Here is an 18,851-nt window from a genome sequence, read left to right as displayed (position 1 = left end):
TCCAGAATGAAACCAACTACATGTGTTTGATTTCATATACAGGCCTCAGTGCATTATGACAGTATTACTGCAGATGAAACAAAATCAGACTTTACAAAGGCCTGAATTTGAGGACGTAGAGAAAAAGACAGTTTCCTATATTTCCAACAGTCTTTGCAGGACATTTGAATATGATTTCTTTGATTTTTTTTCATTTGTTTTTACTTGTCTTCATGATTGAGTTACTCAAAATGAAATGTAAATATTTTCAGTGTTATTAAAAGTGAAAATTATGATACATCACCTTATACTGATGATATTCTACTCTCTATTCCAGATTTGTGAAATATGTTTAAAAGATTTTAACTTTTTTTTTTCTATGTACATTCTGAAAAAAAATACTGAAAAAAGATTAAGAAAAATTTATCGATGTAATCTCTTGAAATATTTTATTTGTTGATGAATATAATGATTTTGTTTTTAATTAATCTGCAATGATCAAAATACAACACTTTAAGGAGAGTCATTATGTAATTGGAAGAAATCCTATTACTTTGTCCATCATTAATGAAAGAAGACCAATCCATTAATTCTGATTAATTTGACTCTTTATGGGACAAAATCAGCAAAAAAGTGAATAAAACACGACATAACAATGAACATGTAAACAGCAGGTTTGATGTACAGACGTTTATTTGTGGTCAAACACTGAAACAATATTGCAGCAGTGACAGAAGCCTGAAAATGTTTGCTGTTCAAAGTGTTGAAATGACACAAAGCCAGAGAGTTGGAGAGACAGAGTGAGCTGATGAGCAGAGTCAGAGCAGTAGGTGATCCCCAGTGAGTGGGCTCAGTACTGGGAACACTGGTGTGTCCTCAGTGTGTGTGAGAGTGCAGACTGGGAGCCCTGGGTGGCCTCACAGGTCACAGAGCCCACCTTCCTCCACTGGTCTGCAGGGAGCCTCAGGGTGCTGCTCCAGCTGTAGTGGCCGTCCTTCTGCAGCACCGCGGGGCTCCTGCTCTCCTCCCAGCTGCTGCTGCTGCCGCCGTTCACCTTCCAGGACAGACTCCAGTCTGAGGGGAAGCCCTTGTTGGCCAGGCACATGAGCGTGGCCTTCCCCTGCTGCAGCTCCTCTCTGGAGGGGGGCAGCACCGTCAGGGTGGGACGGACATTACCTAGGAGACACCAATCAGCTTAGAGGACAGGGACCACACAGCTGTCAATCACACATCACACACTTGGACACAGTGACTATGTGAGAGGGGATTTTCTCCTTGAAGGACTTGGTGTCAGATGGTTTTTCTGCTCCACCAGTCACTCACTCACACATGGTTTCACTTCCTGGAAACAAACTCAACTTGGAAATCAGCACAAACAGTCCTCATATGAGCGGAAATACAGCAAAGTGCACTGAAAGAACATGTTCAACCAAGTCTGTGCTGTGTTCTTTCAACTGTTGGACAAAGTCACTAATGAAATAATAATCATCTGTATTGTCATTAACATTCATTCAAACCTATTTATATTGAAACCAACATAAACACAACAGTGATTCAGTTCTTTTATCACTGACACAACCTGATGATAAACTGTTCAATATAAAACCAAATAACCTTTGAAAATTAATACAAGTTTAGTCTTGGACAAAATCTGAGCTGAGTTTGAAAAATCACATATTTGTCTCATTTGTTCCCGAAAAACATGATGATAAAAACAGATCAAACTCAAGGCGATAGGTAACGTCTGTATTAGAAACAAAGACAGACTGTATATGATGGAAAATGTCTAATATTCATGGTTCTGTTCAACGTTGTGAACATATTTACTGTCCAACAAAAACAGACGCATGACAGAGTTCAGAACAAACAGCGACATAAATAACTGACCACAATCACATCTTCATGTCGATTTCAATAATCACTGTGCAAATCACTGTAAATGATTCCAACATAAACTACAAACTGTAACTGACACAATGAGAAGATACTGAGACATTTTTCAAATGTGCATCTGTTTGTAGATTTAGTTGAGTTTTTTAATGTCACTGATATGATAAACTAATATGTTTATGGTGGAACATGACAATGAACTGATGTAAAACTTGGACTAAAGTCTGAACTCTTCTCATTTACATCAGTTTAAAAATCAGTGAGACATAGATATGGAAAGAAATGTTTAGGAAAGCTGCACTGAGGACGACGACAAAGAATAAAATACAACCTGAAAAGCTTTATACATTTAAAAAAAAACATTTTATCCATTGAAGAAAAAATAAAAATTAATAAATAAATACAAAGCCTTAAGTTGTGATACTTAGAATTTGTGCAAAAACTTCCTTCAACATCCAGTCTGGTTCCTCCACCAAAAGTCCACCACAGTGATACAAACTGAGTCCAACAACAACCACTGAGTGTAGAGACACGGCTCTGTGACTGATCAAACTAAAACTACAAGTCCTCAAGTCTCAGCTTTAATCTAAACTATCAATTATGTTACTGTCTTTACACCAACAACTACAGTCATGAGTCATTTCACATATTTCTAACTGTTACCAAACACCTACTGTTCACTAACATTTAAAGTTGATGTACAGTCATTAAAAAAAGGTAAAAATTCTATCTGTGAAAGTAAATATTGATGATAAATGACTGAAATTAGTTGAATTTTGCACTTACTTCCAACATCCAGTCTGGTTCCTCCACCGAACGTGTACCACAGTGATACAAAGTGGTTGAGTCGTCGTACAAAAACCTCTGAGTGTAAAGACACGGCTCTGTGACTCTGAAAACAACAAACTCAACAAAGTCAGTGTGAATGTGTAAAACACAGCAGCATCAGGACAAAATGAATCACAACACAAACACAACAATCAATACAAATATAGATTTAGTTCCACATTTATTCCATTTGTAAATGTATGTGAAATTAAGTGTGAATTGAACTGTGCAGATGAAAAAAGAACGAAAACAGACATTTACACAAGAAACATTCCCAGACAAAAAACACTAATCTGATCCCTGACACATTCCTAATCAATCCATTGTAAATGTATTGATCCATGTAGAGTAATCAGAGTACCTGTTGGAGTGAGTCCTGATTTCCATACAGTGACTTTGCATCAGCAGCACCATGCTCCAGTGCTCTGGGAGAGTTTATAGTCCTGACACTGGAACTGTGGATGACTGACAGCTGTCCTTCATCACAACACAACACACACAAATGGTCCTCATCCAAAGCATGACTTTGGTCTCCGTCCTCATCTGGACTCTCCTCTGCTGCTGCTTCACAGGTAAAGTCCAGAGAATCCAACTCCTCTCCTCTATGAACATCTGTCCCTCTGAGATGAAGAAGACAAAACCATGACGCTGCTTTATGTTTGTGTCTCTGTATCCTCAGAGTCCAGAGGCCAGGTCACAGTGACTCAGCCTGGAGCAGTGAGCTCTGATCTGGGAGCCTCCACCACCATCACATGTACCACCAGTCAGAATGTTTATAGCCCAAGCCTTCTAGCCTGGTACCAACAGAGAGATGGAGAAACTCCTAAACTTCTCATTTACTCCATCAGCACTCGACAATCAGGGATTTCCAGTCGTTTTTCAGGCAGTGGATCAAACTTTCGTTTCACTCTGACCATCAGTGATGTTCAGGCTGAAGATGCAGCAGTTTATTACTGTCAGAGTTATCATGGCATCAACAGTCAGGATGTGTTCACACAGTGAAAAACCGTCGTACAAAAACCTCCTTCAGACTGAACAGAAACTGAACTGATCTGATTCAGTTCAATGAACACAGTGTATGAACAAGAACTAATACACACAATAGTTCACATGATAAAATACTGTTGAAACATCTGCACAGTTTTGACACTTTGACGTTTACTGTCCCCTAACACAGAATTACACGACTGTGTTCATAAATGAGTCCACTTGGACACTTGAAGGTTACACATGTTGTTCTTTTCACTTCAGCCAAGGCTCAGTGAACAGGATGTTTCATTAATACATAGTGTGAAGCTTTTTGAGGCATTTTTTGGGATTCATTTGAACCTTTATTTAACCAGATAAAGCCCACTGAGATCAGAATCTCTTTTACTAAGGGTGACCTGACAAAGAGTTCAGCAGCACATGTCATAAGAAAAGTTACAAGAATGTGACAGTACAGATTCAAACATACAATTGTAGAGGTGCAGTAGTGTTTTCAACAAGAAGTGCAGGAGTGACAACACAACAACAAACAATAATTTCTAATTTAAAAACACGGGCACTGTCCAATGGTGTCATGCTGTCTGTCCCTCAGGATAGAACAGAAGGCTCCAAGTGGAAGAACTTCAGAGTTTCAGTTCGGTCTGTCCAGTATTCCATACCCAGGGGGCAGTAAGCTGACGGCTCTTTTCCCAAGTTCAGTTCTCACCAGAAAAACAGATAAAACAAGTGTAGTGCATGAACACAAGGCATAGCAGCTTCTTGTTTTCTATAATAAAGTGCACAAATGAGGAGGAATGAAGTTAAAAGAGCCTTATAAAGTAGAGTCAGCTAATGTGCATATGTGTGTGCACTCAGAGAAGGCAAGTTCCATTTCAGATATAATTCACACCCACCACTGTGACCACAAACACTAATAAAAACAAGGGAAAACAATAAAAAAAATAAAAATAAAAAAATAAAAAATGAGCTAGAGTAGGTATGGAAGGATTGAATCAGTAATATTGGATTTTTTGATGCTCAGCTCATGATTTAAAAGTCTGAAAAAATAATGTTATGGATTGGATAGTGTTGTTATCATCTAGTGTTTTAGTTTCAGTGCAGCTGTGGATCAGATCAGTTCCTCTGCAGCTGAAGGAGGTTTTTGTACGACGCTTTTTCACTGTGTGAACACATACTGACTGTTGATAGAGTGTCCACTCTGACAGTAATAAACTCCTGCATCTTCAGCCTGAACATCACTGATGGTCAGAGTGTAGTCAGATCCAGATCCACTTCCACTGAAACGACTGGAAATTCCAGACTGACGGTTTGTAGCACAATAAATTAGCAGTGTAGGAGCTTCTCCAGGTTTCTGACGGTACCAGTTGAAACAATAACTAGGACTTGGGTTGACGTTACATCTGATGGAAACAGTGTTTCCTGGAACAAAAGACTGAGCTTTGGGAGTCTGAGTCAGGATAATATCTCCTGATGAACCTGAAAAACACAAAGACAAAAGCAGTTTCACACACACATCCATTTGTGTAAAGATGCTGAACATGAAACAGAAGAGTGTCATTTGTTGAAGACAGAGGACAGATGGAAGAAGGTGGACGTTTCCAGTGTTTGTCCATCCCAGCAGAACATCATTGTGGTGAACCTGGTGGCATCCTGAAGCACAAGAGAGTCTCACCCTGAACAAGGAGCCCCAGGGTGGCCAGCAGGAACATGAGGGACATCATCATTGTGTTGTTGGTGTGTCAGTGGCTGTGAAAGGCCTGGACACACACTGATCAACACTGGCCTCTTAACGGCTGGAGCACAGAGGACGGACACATATGCAAACACACACAGTCAGTCAGCTGGAGCTGATCTGCAACACATCATCAGGTTCATGACAGAGCTCAGACCAATCACTGCTTCACTTATTCCACACACACACAAGGATCAGTCTGTGGTTTTTCACCATTTGTTTTTCAGTGTTTCTAAATGTTCATCCATGAAACTGGGACAACATCCTTCATTTTGGATCATTACCATTGAATTCCAGAGCTTCACTGGGACTCGTTCTGTAAATGGGACTGTACAGTTGGTTTGAACGTCTGTGTCAGAGGTTTTTACTGAAAAATGGTCTCATTTTACTGTTGAAAGACAGTGAATGTTCTTCAAATAAACATCATCGTTTAAGTTGTAAAACACATTGTGGTGTCAAAAAACCAAATCAAAGTATTCATTTTATAATCGAAAGTATTCATTTGCATGCCATAAGTTAAATTTCAGTACAATGTGACGGTTGTAACAGAGTGGTTGACTTTTTTTCCTGGGAGACCCACCACAAGAACGAAAATGTGCAACCATTGAAGTAGCACATGAATTTATGCAAAGTTACAAAATGGGGTGGGCAGAAAGAACGTGAGCTCATGGAAAGTTCCAGAAAACGTGGTGTGCAAAAGAAGTACACGTGATTTGAAATTTTTGAACATTCTGGGAAGTACTGAACATTTTCCGGGAAAATGTTACATATTTATATATGTTTGACCAATCCTGACCGACACCAAAGAAGCCTCATCCTATTGGGGACAAGCTGAGAGGGGGGTTCCAACATGACTAGATTAATGTTTAAAATATGATAAAAAAAAAATGGGTATGGTTTGTAGCTAAACCCAACCTACTTTTGACGATATAAAAGTGGTCTCCCAGAGTGAAAAAGTCCGTTGTTTCTGCAGATGTCAACTCAGTGTTTATTTTGTGAATGCATAAACACTTTATGCGGCTCGAATTCTGCTCGATCTCTGAGTTCGTCGTTGGCTGTGTGGGACTGTTAGTCGACAAAGTTCCACTACACAGATGGAGCACAGACATAAACACAACTGGGGAAGAGCGTCACAGAGACCAGAGACGTCTCCCACTTACGGTTTTAAATTTTACACGACATTATCCTGTCATTTAACAGCCACACCCAAGAAAAACGAATATATGACAGAAGACATGACAGTAATAATGACTGTAATTTCTTGTCCATTTCGATGAGAGGTCGAGTCATGGTGGGACGTTAAAATATCGGTGGTCATTAATTTTATCCTTTTGTTCAACAGGTGATGTAGTAAATATTCCTGCTGAATGTTTTGTCTTTTTTCAATTAACTTTAGAGGTTTTTACACTTCCTTTCAAATGATCAGTTTTATGAAGCGCTGTCTCGGAAAAAATTCTCGTTATCCTCACACACACACACACACACACACACACACACTACTGAAAGTACACACACATACCCACAAACGCATGCACACATACTACTGTAAACACCTCACACATACACACTACTGAAATTGCACACGCATACATGTGAAAGCACACACACACAATTGACTTTACACATTTCATATTTATTTATATGCACGACAATATGTGTTGTATTAGAGGCGCATACTCACATATATTGCCTCTCATATAACACATATTGTCGTGCATATAAATAAATATGAAATGTGTAAAGTTTATAGTGTGTCTATGTGCACATTTAGTGACACGTGTGTGTGTGCTGTCATTCATATGCGTGTGCAATTTCAGGAGTGTATATGCGTGAGGTTTCTCATTTGTGTATGTGTGAGGTGTTTATGGTAGTATATGCATGTGCGTTCGTGGAAATATGAGTGTAGTTTCAGTAGTGTGTGTGTGTGTGTGTGTAAGGGTATTGTGAATTTTATCCTAGACGACTCTTTATACAGTTTAGTTAATTGCAATATTAACAAAGGTGTCTGTGTAATGATGTGTATGATATAAAACACCTTTTTTTATTGTATTTTGTTCTAAATAATAAAACTTGTCTGTGTTCATTGAACTGTGTGAGTCTGTGCAGTATCTTCCAGCTGCAGCCGTCAGTTCAGTTTCTGTTCAGTCTGAAGGAGGTTTTTGTACGACGCTTTTTCACTGTGTGAACACATACTGACTGTTGATGACATGAAAACTCTGACAGTAATAAACTGCTGCATCTTCAGCCTGAACATCACTGATGGTCAGAGTGAAATGAGAGTTTGATCCACTGCCTGAAAAACGACTGGAAATCCCTGATATTCGATAGGTGGCACTGGAAATGAGACATTTAGGAGTTTCTCCATCTCTCTGTTGGTACCAGGCTAGACGGTGGAAGCTACCCACAACATAAACGTTCTGACTGGTGGTACATGTGATGGTGGTGGAGGCTCCCAGATCAGAGCTCACTGCTCCAGGCTGAGTCACTGTGACCTGGCCTCTGGACTCTGAGGATACAGAGACACAAACATAAAGCAGCGTCATGGTTTTGTCTTCTTCATCTCAGAGGGACGGATGTTCATAGAGGAGAGGAGTTGGATTCTCTGGACTTTACCTGTGAAGCAGCAGCAGAGGAGAGTCCAGATGAGGACGGAGACCAAAGTCATGCTTTGGATGAGGACCATTTCTGTGTGTTGTGTTGTGATGAAGGACAGCTGTCAGTCATCCACAGTTCCAGTGTCAGGACTATAAACTCTCCCAGAGCACTGGAGCATGGTGCTGCTGATGCAAAGTCACTGTATGGAAATCAGGACTCACTCCAACAGGGACCTGGATTAACTCGAATCATCAATCATCTCAATGGATCAATCACTTTGTTTTTCACTTTGGTTTTAACGTCTGTGTCAGAGGTTTTTACTGAAAAATGGTCTCATTTTACTTTTGAAAGACAGTGAATGTTCTTCAAATAAAACTCATAATTTAAGTTATAAAACACATCCTGTCATTTAACAGCCACATGAAAGAAAAATGAACATATGACAGAAGACATGACAGTAATAATGACTGTCATTTCTTTTCCATTTAGACGAGACCTGATGAGACTGGAGCTGATCTTCAACACATCATCAGGTTCATGCCACTGCACTATAATCACTGAGTCACAATGTGCATTTTTTCACTCACTCACATGTTTATGTCCATGACAACACTGACCAAATCCCACCACATTTTGATAAAGTGTGACAACAGTAATAATAACTTCAGCAGTGATGACGCGTGTCCAGAGGCCTTGGTTTTGCAGCTCAACAATCCGACCACGTTCAAACAGAGAAAGCTTATTTGCCTTTGGTATCAGGAGGTCATGACAGTGTGAATACCTGACAGAAAATGACACTGAATCCACATTTATGAACAGATTTTGGCTTTTAAAGGCTGTTGTCATATCTGTCTGTTTTCTCTGCTTTTTTTTCTCTGCTTTTTTCTCTCTCTGACCTCTTACCCTGACACACCTCCTAATTATCATGATTCCATTCACCTGATGAGCGCACCTGCGTCTCATTAGGGGTGGTGTGTATATATTCACTGCTCTGATGTCTGTCGTTGCCAGATTGTTTTCTACCCCGTGTGAAACTCTCCAGCGTTGTTCTTGCCTGATTCTCCGTGCCTGATCCTGTTCGTCCCTGACCTGTCCTGCCTACCCGTTGCCTGATCCCCTGCCTGATCTGTCTGCCTGGTTTTGCCTTCTTCGTCCGTGCCCTGGTACTCGACCTGCCCTTCCTCCTAGACCACGTCTCTGACCGCCGCCTGGTATCGACCTGTTTCCGCCTCAGACCCTGTCTTCAGTCACTGCCCCTCTGGATTCTACGGTCTCTCCGGTTCCTGGATTATCTGCCTGTCCCCGACGCCCCCCTTTGCCTAACCCCTGTTGGTTTACTGAGACTGTGTTTGTGACTTTGTTTAAAACTGTGAGCTGTAACATTGAACTCCTGCTAAGCTTCAGTAAAAGCTTTTCCAACTCTTACCTCAGTGTCGGTCTGCATCTGGGTTCCCGTTGTACACGTTACAGTACAATCTGGCCAGAGATGGACCCAGCAGACCGAACATCGGAGGGGGCTCGCTTGGACCGTGTGGAGCAGGGAGTAGCGGCTATCGCTGCGCAGGTCCAGCAGCTGGCGGCCCTCATCACACAGCAGGCTTCTCCCTCCACTGATCCGGCTCCTCCGGCTCCGTTTCCGTGTTCATCGTTAGACTCCACGCCGGAGCCCCGGGTAGGGGAGCCAGAACGTTACGCCGGGGATCCTGAGGGCTGCAATCCGTTCATCACGAACTGCTCCATCCTGTTCGCTCTGCAGCCACGCACGTTTGCGACAGAGGCAGCCAAGGTCGCCTTCGCCATTAACCATCTCACCGGCAGAGCTCGGCTGTGGGGAACGGCTGAGTGGGAAAAGAGTACCCCCGCCTGCTCTTCATTCCAGGCTTTCGCTGAGGAGCTGCGGAAAGTGTTCGGACCGGTGACTTCAGGGCCTGACGCCACGGGCGGGTTAATGAGCATCAATCAAGGTAATCGATCTGTTTCTGATTACGCCATAGACTTCCGCACTCGTGCTAGACTCAGTACATGGAACTCTGGTGCACAGTGTGACGCTTATCTGAGCGGTCTAGCTCCTTACATCAAGCATCAGCTGATTTCTTTTGATCTTCCCCCTTCTCTGGATGGACTAATTGAATTAACGACCCGGTTGGACCGACGCATACAGCTATGGAGGCAGGATTCACGTCGGGAAGGGGGGGGACGCCGAACTTCAGTCCGAGCTCCGGGGTTACCGCCTCCTTCCGACCCACAGACAGAGACTATTGCTGAGGGAGGGGCGGAGCCGATGCAGGTGGGACGGACCAGGTTGTCAGCGGAGGAGAAAGAACGACGGCGCCGTGAGAATCTGTGTCTCTACTGTGGTCAAGCTGGACACTTCGTTTCCAAGTGTCCAGTAAAAGGGAGGGCTCAGCAGGGAAAAGGGGCATCCTGCTGAGCCAGTATAAGACATCCGCCCCAATTTCCAGACCTGTGTTCCACGTGCAGCTCCAGATGGCTTCAGGACCGTTCACTCTTGCTGCTTTCATTGATTCAGGGGCGGATACCAATCTGATGGACGAGAATCTGGTCAAACAGTTGGATTTGGAGCTAGAGCCCCTTTCCCACCCAGTTCCAGCCAGTGCATTAGATGGACATTTATTAGGAACTGTGACTCACCAGACTGAGCTCATCCATATGCTTATGTCTGGAGACCATCAGGAGACTATTCAGTTTCACATTCTGAAATCACCTGATCTTCCGCTAATCCTTGGTTACCCCTGGCTTCGTCGACACAACCCCCATATTGACTGGTCTAAGGGAACCATCCTGGGTTGGAGTTCATCATGTCGTCAGATCTGCCTTCAACCAGGTGTGGTTTCCCTTCAGCCCGCCAGTTCCTGTCCAGCCACAGATCTGTCTAAAGTTCCTGTAGTATACCACGACTATCATGAAGTTTTCAGTAAATCCAGAGCAACTTCTTTACCCCCCCATCGATCATACGACTGTGCCATAGATCTCCTTCCTGGTACCACGCCCCCCAAGGGGCGCCTCTACTCCCTCTCAGCTCCGGAAAGGGAGGCCATGGAGACCTACATTAATGATGCACTGGCTGCTGGAATCATCCGCCCGTCCTCGTCACCTGCCGGTGCAGGGTTCTTCTTCGTGGATAAGAAGGATGGCACATTAAGACCCTGCATTGACTACCGGGGTCTTAATGACATCACAGTAAAGAACCGGTATCCTCTTCCCCTCATCGCGTCTGCTTTTGAGCTGCTCCAAGGGGCCACCATCTTTACAAAGTTGGACCTCCGTAATGCCTACCATCTGGTTCGTATCCGGGAGGGCGACGAGTGGAAGACAGCCTTCAACACCCCCACGGGTCACTATGAGTATCTGGTGATGCCCTTTGGACTGACCAACGCCCCGGCCGTGTTCCAGGCCCTCATCAATGATGTCCTCCGTGACATGCTTAACAAGTACGTGTTTGTCTATTTGGATGACATTCTGATTTTTTCTCACTCAGAACAGGAACACGTGCATCACGTCCAGACAGTGTTGCAGCGGCTCCTGGAGAACTCACTCTTCGTTAAGGCTGAGAAGTGTGAGTTCCACGCGTCCTCTGTCTCCTTCCTGGGGTACATCGTGGGACGGAACTACATGGAGATGGATCCTGCCAAGGTCTCCGCCGTCTCTTCCTGGCCCGTTCCCGACACCCGGAAGCAGCTGCAGAGGTTCTGGGCTTTGCAAATTTCTATCGGAGGTTTATCCGGGGCTACAGCATGGTGGCTGCCCCCTTCACCGCCCTCACCTCCTCGAAGGTCCCGTTTCATTGGACGCAGGAAGCTAATAAGGCTTTCCAGCTCCTGAAGGACCGCTTCAGTTCGGCCCCCATCCTAATGGTTCCTGATCCTGAGAGGCAGTTTATTGTAGAAGTTGATGCCTCTGATGTGGGAGTGGGGGCTGTCCTATCTCAGCGCTCGGCTGAGGACCAGAAGATGCACCCCTGTGCATTCTTCTCGAGACGGCTATCGCCAGCGGAGAGAAATTATGACATTGGTAACAGAGAGTTGCTAGCAGTTAAGTTAGCATTGGAGGAGTGGCGGCACTGGCTTGAAGGAACCAAGGTTCCTTTTCTGGTTTGGACGGATCATAAGAACTTAGAATACATCCGTACAGCAAAGAGACTTAATTCTCGCCAGGCCCGTTGGTCACTGTTTTTTACTCGTTTCAATTTCTCTCTTTCTTACCGGCCAGGTTCCCGGAATGTCAAGCCAGACGCCCTGTCTCGTCCTCTCCTGGCCGGAGAGGAGAGTACGACTCCAGAGGAAACCATCCTCCCAGTGGGTCACCGCATAGCTGTGCTCACCTGGGAGGTGGAGGAGCGAGTCAAAGCCGCTTTGGAGGATCAGCCAGGTCCTAGTGCTTGTCCCCCTAACCGTCTATTCATTCCACAGAACCTGAGATCAGACGTGCTGCAGTGGGTCCATGGTTCCCAGCTGACCTGTCATCCAGGGATTCAGCGCACCACAGAAGTATTACAGCGGCGGTTCTGGTGGCCTTCGTTGGTGGAGGACACGGTGGGGTTCGTCAACGCCTGTCCAGTATGCAGTCAGCATAAAGCTCCCCGCAGACCACCAGCGGGTCATCTTCATCCACTGCCGGTGCCTCATCGACCCTGGTCACACATTTCCATGGACTTCGTCACTGGGTTACCACCATCAGTAGGCAATTCTGTCATCCTGACGGTGGTAGACCGATTCAGCAAGATGGCGCACTTCATCCCTCTGCCCAAGTTACCCTCAGCCAAAGAAATGGCTGAAGTGATTCTCCTCCACGTCTTTCGCCTTCACGGGTTCCCAGTGGACGTGGTATCTGATCGAGGCCCCCAGTTCACCTCTGTTTTCTGGCAAGAATTCTGCCGCCTGATTGGAGCTTCATCCAGCCTATCTTCTGGCTTCCATCCACAGTCCAACGGTCAGTCTGAAAGGCTGAATCAGCAGATGGAGACCATGCTCCGTTGCATGGCCTCAGAGCACCCTTCAACTTGGGCGAAACAGCTGATGTGGGTGGAATATGCACACAACACCCTTGTTAGCTCAGCCACTGGACTCTCTCCTTTTCAGTGTGCTTATGGGTTTCAACCTCCACTTTTTCCTGACCTTGAGGGAGAAGCTGCCTGTCCGTCCGTTGAGGTGTACATTCGTCGTTGTCATAAGACATGGGCTCAGGCTAGGTCTGCCCTCCAACGAGCTGCGGACCGCTATTCCACTGCCACCAATCGCCATCGTTCTCAAGCCCCCCCTTATCAAGTGGGCCAGAAGGTGTGGCTTTCTACCCGGGACCTGCCATTAAGGGTGGAGTCTAAGAAGATGGCTCCAAAATTTATAGGCCCATTTTCCATTGAGAAAATAATCAACCCGGTGGCTGTTAGACTGAAATTACCGCAGTCCATGCGCATCCATCCTACCTTCCACGTCTCTAAGATTAAACCAGCCCGTGACAGTCCTCTGATGCCAGCTTCCCAGCCTCCACCACCCCCACGAATCATTGATGGTGCCCCGGCCTTCACGGTTCGCCGTTTGCTGCGCTCTCGGTGTCGTGGGAGGGGCCTCCAGTATCTGGTGGACTGGGAGGGGTATGGTCCTGAGGAGAGGTCTTGGGTTCCTGCCCGTCAGATCTTGGATGCCCAACTCATCCGGGATTTCCACCGTCAGCATCCTGATCAGCCATCGAATAGATGTTCTCGCACTACTGACAATAGTGCGGTTTCTCCTCTTTCCCATGTCTCTGGTTCTCCTATGGAGGAGTCTGAAGAGGAGGGGCCTGGACCTGTAGAGGAGGGACTCTCTGATGAATACTAACCCTCCCCCAGACCCCCTTCACCCTCCCATGTTTGGTTTGTGGGACGTCAGGGGCCGTCCCTTGAGGGGGGGGTTCTGTCATATCTGTCTGTTTTCTCTGCTTTTTTTTCTCTGCTTTTTTCTCTCTCTGACCTCTTACCCTGACACACCTCCTAATTATCATGATTCCATTCACCTGATGAGCGCACCTGCGTCTCATTAGGGGTGGTGTGTATATATTCACTGCTCTGATGTCTGTCGTTGCCAGATTGTTTTCTACCCCGTGTGAAACTCTCCAGCGTTGTTCTTGCCTGATTCTCCGTGCCTGATCCTGTTCGTCCCTGACCTGTCCTGCCTACCCGTTGCCTGATCCCCTGCCTGATCTGTCTGCCTGGTTTTGCCTTCTTCGTCCGTGCCCTAGTACTCGACCTGCCCTTTGCCCCTGACCACGTCTCTTCGTCCGCCACCTGGTACTCGACCTGCCCTTCCTCCTAGACCACGTCTCTGACCGCCACCTGGTATCGACCTGTTTCCGCCTCAGACCCTGTCTTCAGTCACTGCCCCTCTGGATTCTACGGTCTCTCCGGTTCCTGGATTATCTGCCTGTCCCCGACGCCCCCCTTTGCCTAACCCCTGTTGGTTTACTGAGACTGTGTTTGTGACTTTGTTTAAAACTGTGAACTGTAACATTGAACTCCTGCTAAGCTTCAGTAAAAGCTTTTCCAACTCTTACCTCAGTGTCGGTCTGCATCTGGGTTCCCGTTGTACACGTTACAGCTGTGGTCTTAAACTTTGGATCAGCTGATGAACAACCTGTTTCAGTTTAATTTTTCTTTTCAATAAATTGCTGACTCAAATTCTATTATTATCTCACTCCCATCTCTTCTGTTTGAATTTTAAACCTTTACTTAAGATCCAACCATGCAATATGTACATTTGTGCAATTCTTCAAGTGGTCTTAAAATTTTGATCAGGAGTGTAAATAGAAATGGAATAAATGTGGAACTAAATCTATATTTGTATTGATTGTTGTGTTTGTGTTGTGATTCATTTTGTCCTGATGCTGCTGTGTTTTACACATTCACACTGACTTTGTTGAGTTTGTTGTTTTCAGAGTCACAGAGCCGTGTCTTTACACTCAGAGGTTTTTGTACGACGACTCAACCACTTTGTATCACTGTGGTGGACGTTCGGTGGAGGAACCAGACTGGAGGTTGGAAGTAAGTGCAAAATTCAACTAATTTCAGTCATTTATCATCAATATTTACTTTCACAGATTGAATTTTTACCTTTTTCTAATGACTGTACATCAACTTTAAATGTTAGTGAACAGTAGGTGTTTGGTAACAGAAATATGTGAAATGACTCATGACTGTAGTTGTTGGTGTAAAGACAGAAACATAATTGATAGTTTAGATTAAAGCTGAGACTTGAGGACTTGTAATTTTACTAAACATTTCTTTCCATATCTATGTCTCACTGATGTTTAATAATAATAATAATAATAATAATAACAAACTTTATTTGTATAGCACCTTTCATACAGAAATTGTAGCCCAAAGTGCTTCACATTGATTGAAAAAATACAATATTAAAAATACATTGAGATTTGATTAGAAATACAATAAAATAAAAATAAATATAAAAGCAGCTCACATTAAAATATTTGATTATGCATAGAATTTTTGAAGTGCAAGAAATAAGATGAAATTTGAGAGAAATACAATAAAATTAAAATAAAAGCAGCGCACATTAAAATATTTGATTGTGCATAGAATTTTTGAAGTGCAAGAAATAAGATGAAATTTTAAATACAATAAAATAAAAAATAAAAACAGAAATACAATAAAATAAAATAAAAATAAAAACCGCACATTCCTGGTTCCTTTTAAACTGATGTAAATGAGAAGAGTTCAGACTTTAGTCCAAGTTTTACATCAGTTCATTGTCATGTTCCACCATAAACATATTAGTTTATCATATCAGTGACATTAAAAAACTCAACTAAATCTACAAACAGATGCACATTTGAAAAATGTCTCAGTATCTTCTCATTGTGTCAGTTACAGTTTGTAGTTTATGTTGGAATCATTGACAGTGATTTGCACAGTGATAATTGAAGTCGACATGAAGGTGTGATTGTCGTCAGTTATTTATGTCGCTGTTTGTTCTGAACTCCGTCATGCGTCTGTTTTTGTTGGACAGTAAATATGTTCACAACGTTGAACAGAACCATGAATATTAGACATTTTCCATCATATACAGTCTGTCTTTGTTTCTAATACAGACGTTACCTATCGCCTTGAGTTTGATCTGTTTTTATCGTCATGTTTTTCGTGAACAAATGAGATAAATGTGATTTTTCAAACTCAGCTCAGATTTTGTACAAGACTAAACTTGTATTAATTTTCAGAGGTTATTTGGTTTTATATTGAACAGTTTATCATCAGGTTGTGTCAGTGATAAAAGAACTGAATCACTGTTGTCTTTATGTTGGTTTCAATATAAATAGGTTTGAATGAATGTTAATGACAAAACAGATGATTATTATTTCATTAGTGACTTTGTCCAACAGTTGAAAGAACACAGCACAGACTTGGTTGAACATGTTCTTTCAGTGCACTTTGCTGTATTTCCGCTCATATGAGGACTGTTTGTGCTGATTTCCAAGTTGAGTTTGTTTCCAGGAAGTGAAACCATGTGTGAGTGAGTGACTGGTGGAGCAGAAAAACCATCTGACACCAAGTCCTTCAAGGAGAAAATCCCCTCTCACATAGTCACTGTGTCCAAGTGTGTGATGTGTGATTGACAGCTGTGTGGTCCCTGTCCTCTAAGCTGATTGGTGTCTCCTAGGTAATGTCCGTCCCACCCTGACGGTGCTGCCCCCCTCCAGAGAGGAGCTGCAGCAGGGGAAGGCCACGCTCATGTGCCTGGCCAACAAGGGCTTCCCCTCAGACTGGAGTCTGTCCTGGAAGGTGAACGACGGCAGCAGCAGCAGCTGGGAGGAGAGCAGGAGCCCCGCGGTGCTGCAGAAGGACGGCCACTACAGCTGGAGCAGCACCCTGAGGCTCCCTGCAGACCAGTGGAGGAAGGTGGGCTCTGTGACCTGTGAGGCCACCCAGGGCTCCCAGTCTGCACTCTCACACACACTGAGGACACACCAGTGTTCCCAGTACTGAGCCCACTCACTGGGGATCACCTACTGCTCTGACTCTGCTCATCAGCTCACTCTGTCTCTCCAACTCTCTGGCTTTGTGTCATTTCAACACTTTGAACAGCAAACATTTTCAGGCTTCTCTCACTGCTGCAATATTGTTTCAGTGTTTGACCACAAATAAACGTCTGTACATCAAACCTGCTGTTTTCATGTTCATCTGTACATGGTGTTTTATTCACTTTTTGCTGATTTTGTCCAATAAAGGGTCAAATTAAATACAGTATTGTTCTTCTCCTGTTAATGCTGGATAATCTAATAGGATTTGTTCTGATTACATAATGATTCCTTGTTGTTAAGTATTCCATTGTGGTCTTTGCAAAAAAAGAAAAAATTCTAATCTAATCCAACATTATTTCTAAAGCACTTTAAAACAACCGCAGTAAATACAGAAGAATAAATAATCAGTGAAACATTGAATCTTTAAACAGAACACACTGAGTATGTCAGAATAATAATTCTTACACAATCATCTTTCAGTATTTTTTCTCAGAATGTACAGAAGATTAAAAAAATAATGAAGTAGAAATCCCTGAAACAGATTTTAGGATTCTGGAATAAGAATAATTTATCATCAGCATTAAGTGATGCAACATAATTTTCATCTTTAATAACACTAGAGGTATTTAATGTTTGTTTAGAAGAACTCAATCGTACAGACAAGTAAAAAGAAATGAAAACAATCAAAGAAATCCTTTTCAAATATATTCAAAGACTGATGGAAATATAGGAAACTCATTTTCCTTAAACAGTTGGAGTTTCATATTTTTGTTGGAATATAGATAATGTTTACAAAAAAATTAATTAAAACTACTTTAAACATTTTATGAATCTGGAATAAGGAGTAGATTATCATCAGTATGAAGTGATACAATTTTCATCTTTTATCTCTAAATAATTATTTTTTGTGTCAAAAAACCTGGAATTAAAAACTAATAAAAAGAAGTGAAAACAATAAAAGAAATCAAGTTTAAAAATTATGAAAAAAGTGGATCACTAATGTGGCATTTTTGATAATCAGCTCATGATTTTAAACTGTGTAAAAATGACATTAAAGTTTTAAATAGAGCGATTTATCCCAGTTATGGATTGGATAGTGTTGTTATCGTCTAGTGTTTTAGTTTCAGTGCAGCTGTGGATCAGATCAGTTCCTCTGCAGCTGAAGGAGGTTTTTGTACGACGGTTTTTCACTGTGTGAACACCCACAGGCTGTTGATATAGTGTTGACTCTGACAGTAATAAACTGCTGCATCTTCAACCTGAACATCACTGATGGTCAGAGTGAAACGAGAGTTTGATCCACTGCCCGAAAAACGACTGGAAATCCCTGATTGTCGAGTGGTGGCATGATAAATGAGAAGTTTAGGAGTTTCTCCATCTCTCTGTTGGTACCACTGCAGACTATGTTCACTGCCCCAAACTTGAACATTGTGACTGGTGGTACATGTGATGGTGGTGGAGGCTCCCAGATCAGAGCTCACTGCTCCAGGCTGAGTCACTGTGACCTGGCCTCTGGACTCTGAGGATACAGAGACACAAACATAAAGCAGCGTCATGGTTTTGTCTTCTTCATCTCAGAGGGACGGATGTTCATAGAGGAGAGGAGTTGGATTCTCTGGACTTTACCTGTGAAGCAGCAGCAGAGGAGAGTCCAGATGAGGACGGAGACCAAAGTCATGCTTTGGATGAGGACCATTTGTGTGTGTTGTGTTGTGATGAAGGACAGCTGTCAGTCATCCACAGTTCCAGTGTCAGGACTATAAACTCTCCCAGAGCACTGGAGCATGGTGCTGCTGATGCAAAGTCACTG

At 43.3% G+C, this 18,851-nt stretch overlaps 5 gene segments (V, D, J or C); 2 read left to right on the top strand and 3 right to left on the bottom strand.

The window, feature by feature from the left end:
* The window catches only part of LOC115427909 (Ig kappa chain V region Mem5-like), a 96,556-nt gene extending 91,044 nt beyond the window's left edge, over positions 1–5,512 (bottom strand). Inside the window, 2 exon segments of the V gene segment in view lie at positions 4,854–5,160; positions 5,357–5,512. Coding sequence covers positions 4,854–5,160; positions 5,357–5,408 — 359 coding nt within the window.
* Positions 1–18,851, top strand: part of LOC115427908 (Ig kappa chain V-IV region S107B-like) — a 65,631-nt gene that overhangs the window by 26,261 nt on the left and 20,519 nt on the right.
* LOC115427913 (Ig kappa chain V-III region MOPC 63-like) overlaps positions 1–18,851 on the bottom strand; it is a 44,896-nt gene that overhangs the window by 13,966 nt on the left and 12,079 nt on the right.
* LOC115427912 (Ig kappa chain V-III region MOPC 321-like) lies at positions 655–18,719 on the bottom strand. The segment is given in 4 exon segments: positions 655–1,155; positions 2,656–2,690; positions 18,239–18,560; positions 18,668–18,719. Coding segments are annotated over 4 exon segments (735 nt in total).
* Positions 3,218–17,181, top strand: LOC115427911 (Ig kappa chain V-III region MOPC 63-like). The segment is given in 4 exon segments: positions 3,218–3,269; positions 3,377–3,686; positions 15,010–15,047; positions 16,681–17,181. Coding segments are annotated over 4 exon segments (726 nt in total).

The sequence above is a fragment of the Sphaeramia orbicularis genome, chromosome 11 (genome assembly GCF_902148855.1).
Source record: "Sphaeramia orbicularis chromosome 11, fSphaOr1.1, whole genome shotgun sequence".
Taxonomy (NCBI): Eukaryota; Metazoa; Chordata; class Actinopteri; order Kurtiformes; family Apogonidae; genus Sphaeramia; species Sphaeramia orbicularis.
Note: the sequence above shows the minus strand (reverse complement) of the source record. Positions and strands in the feature narration are given on the sequence as shown.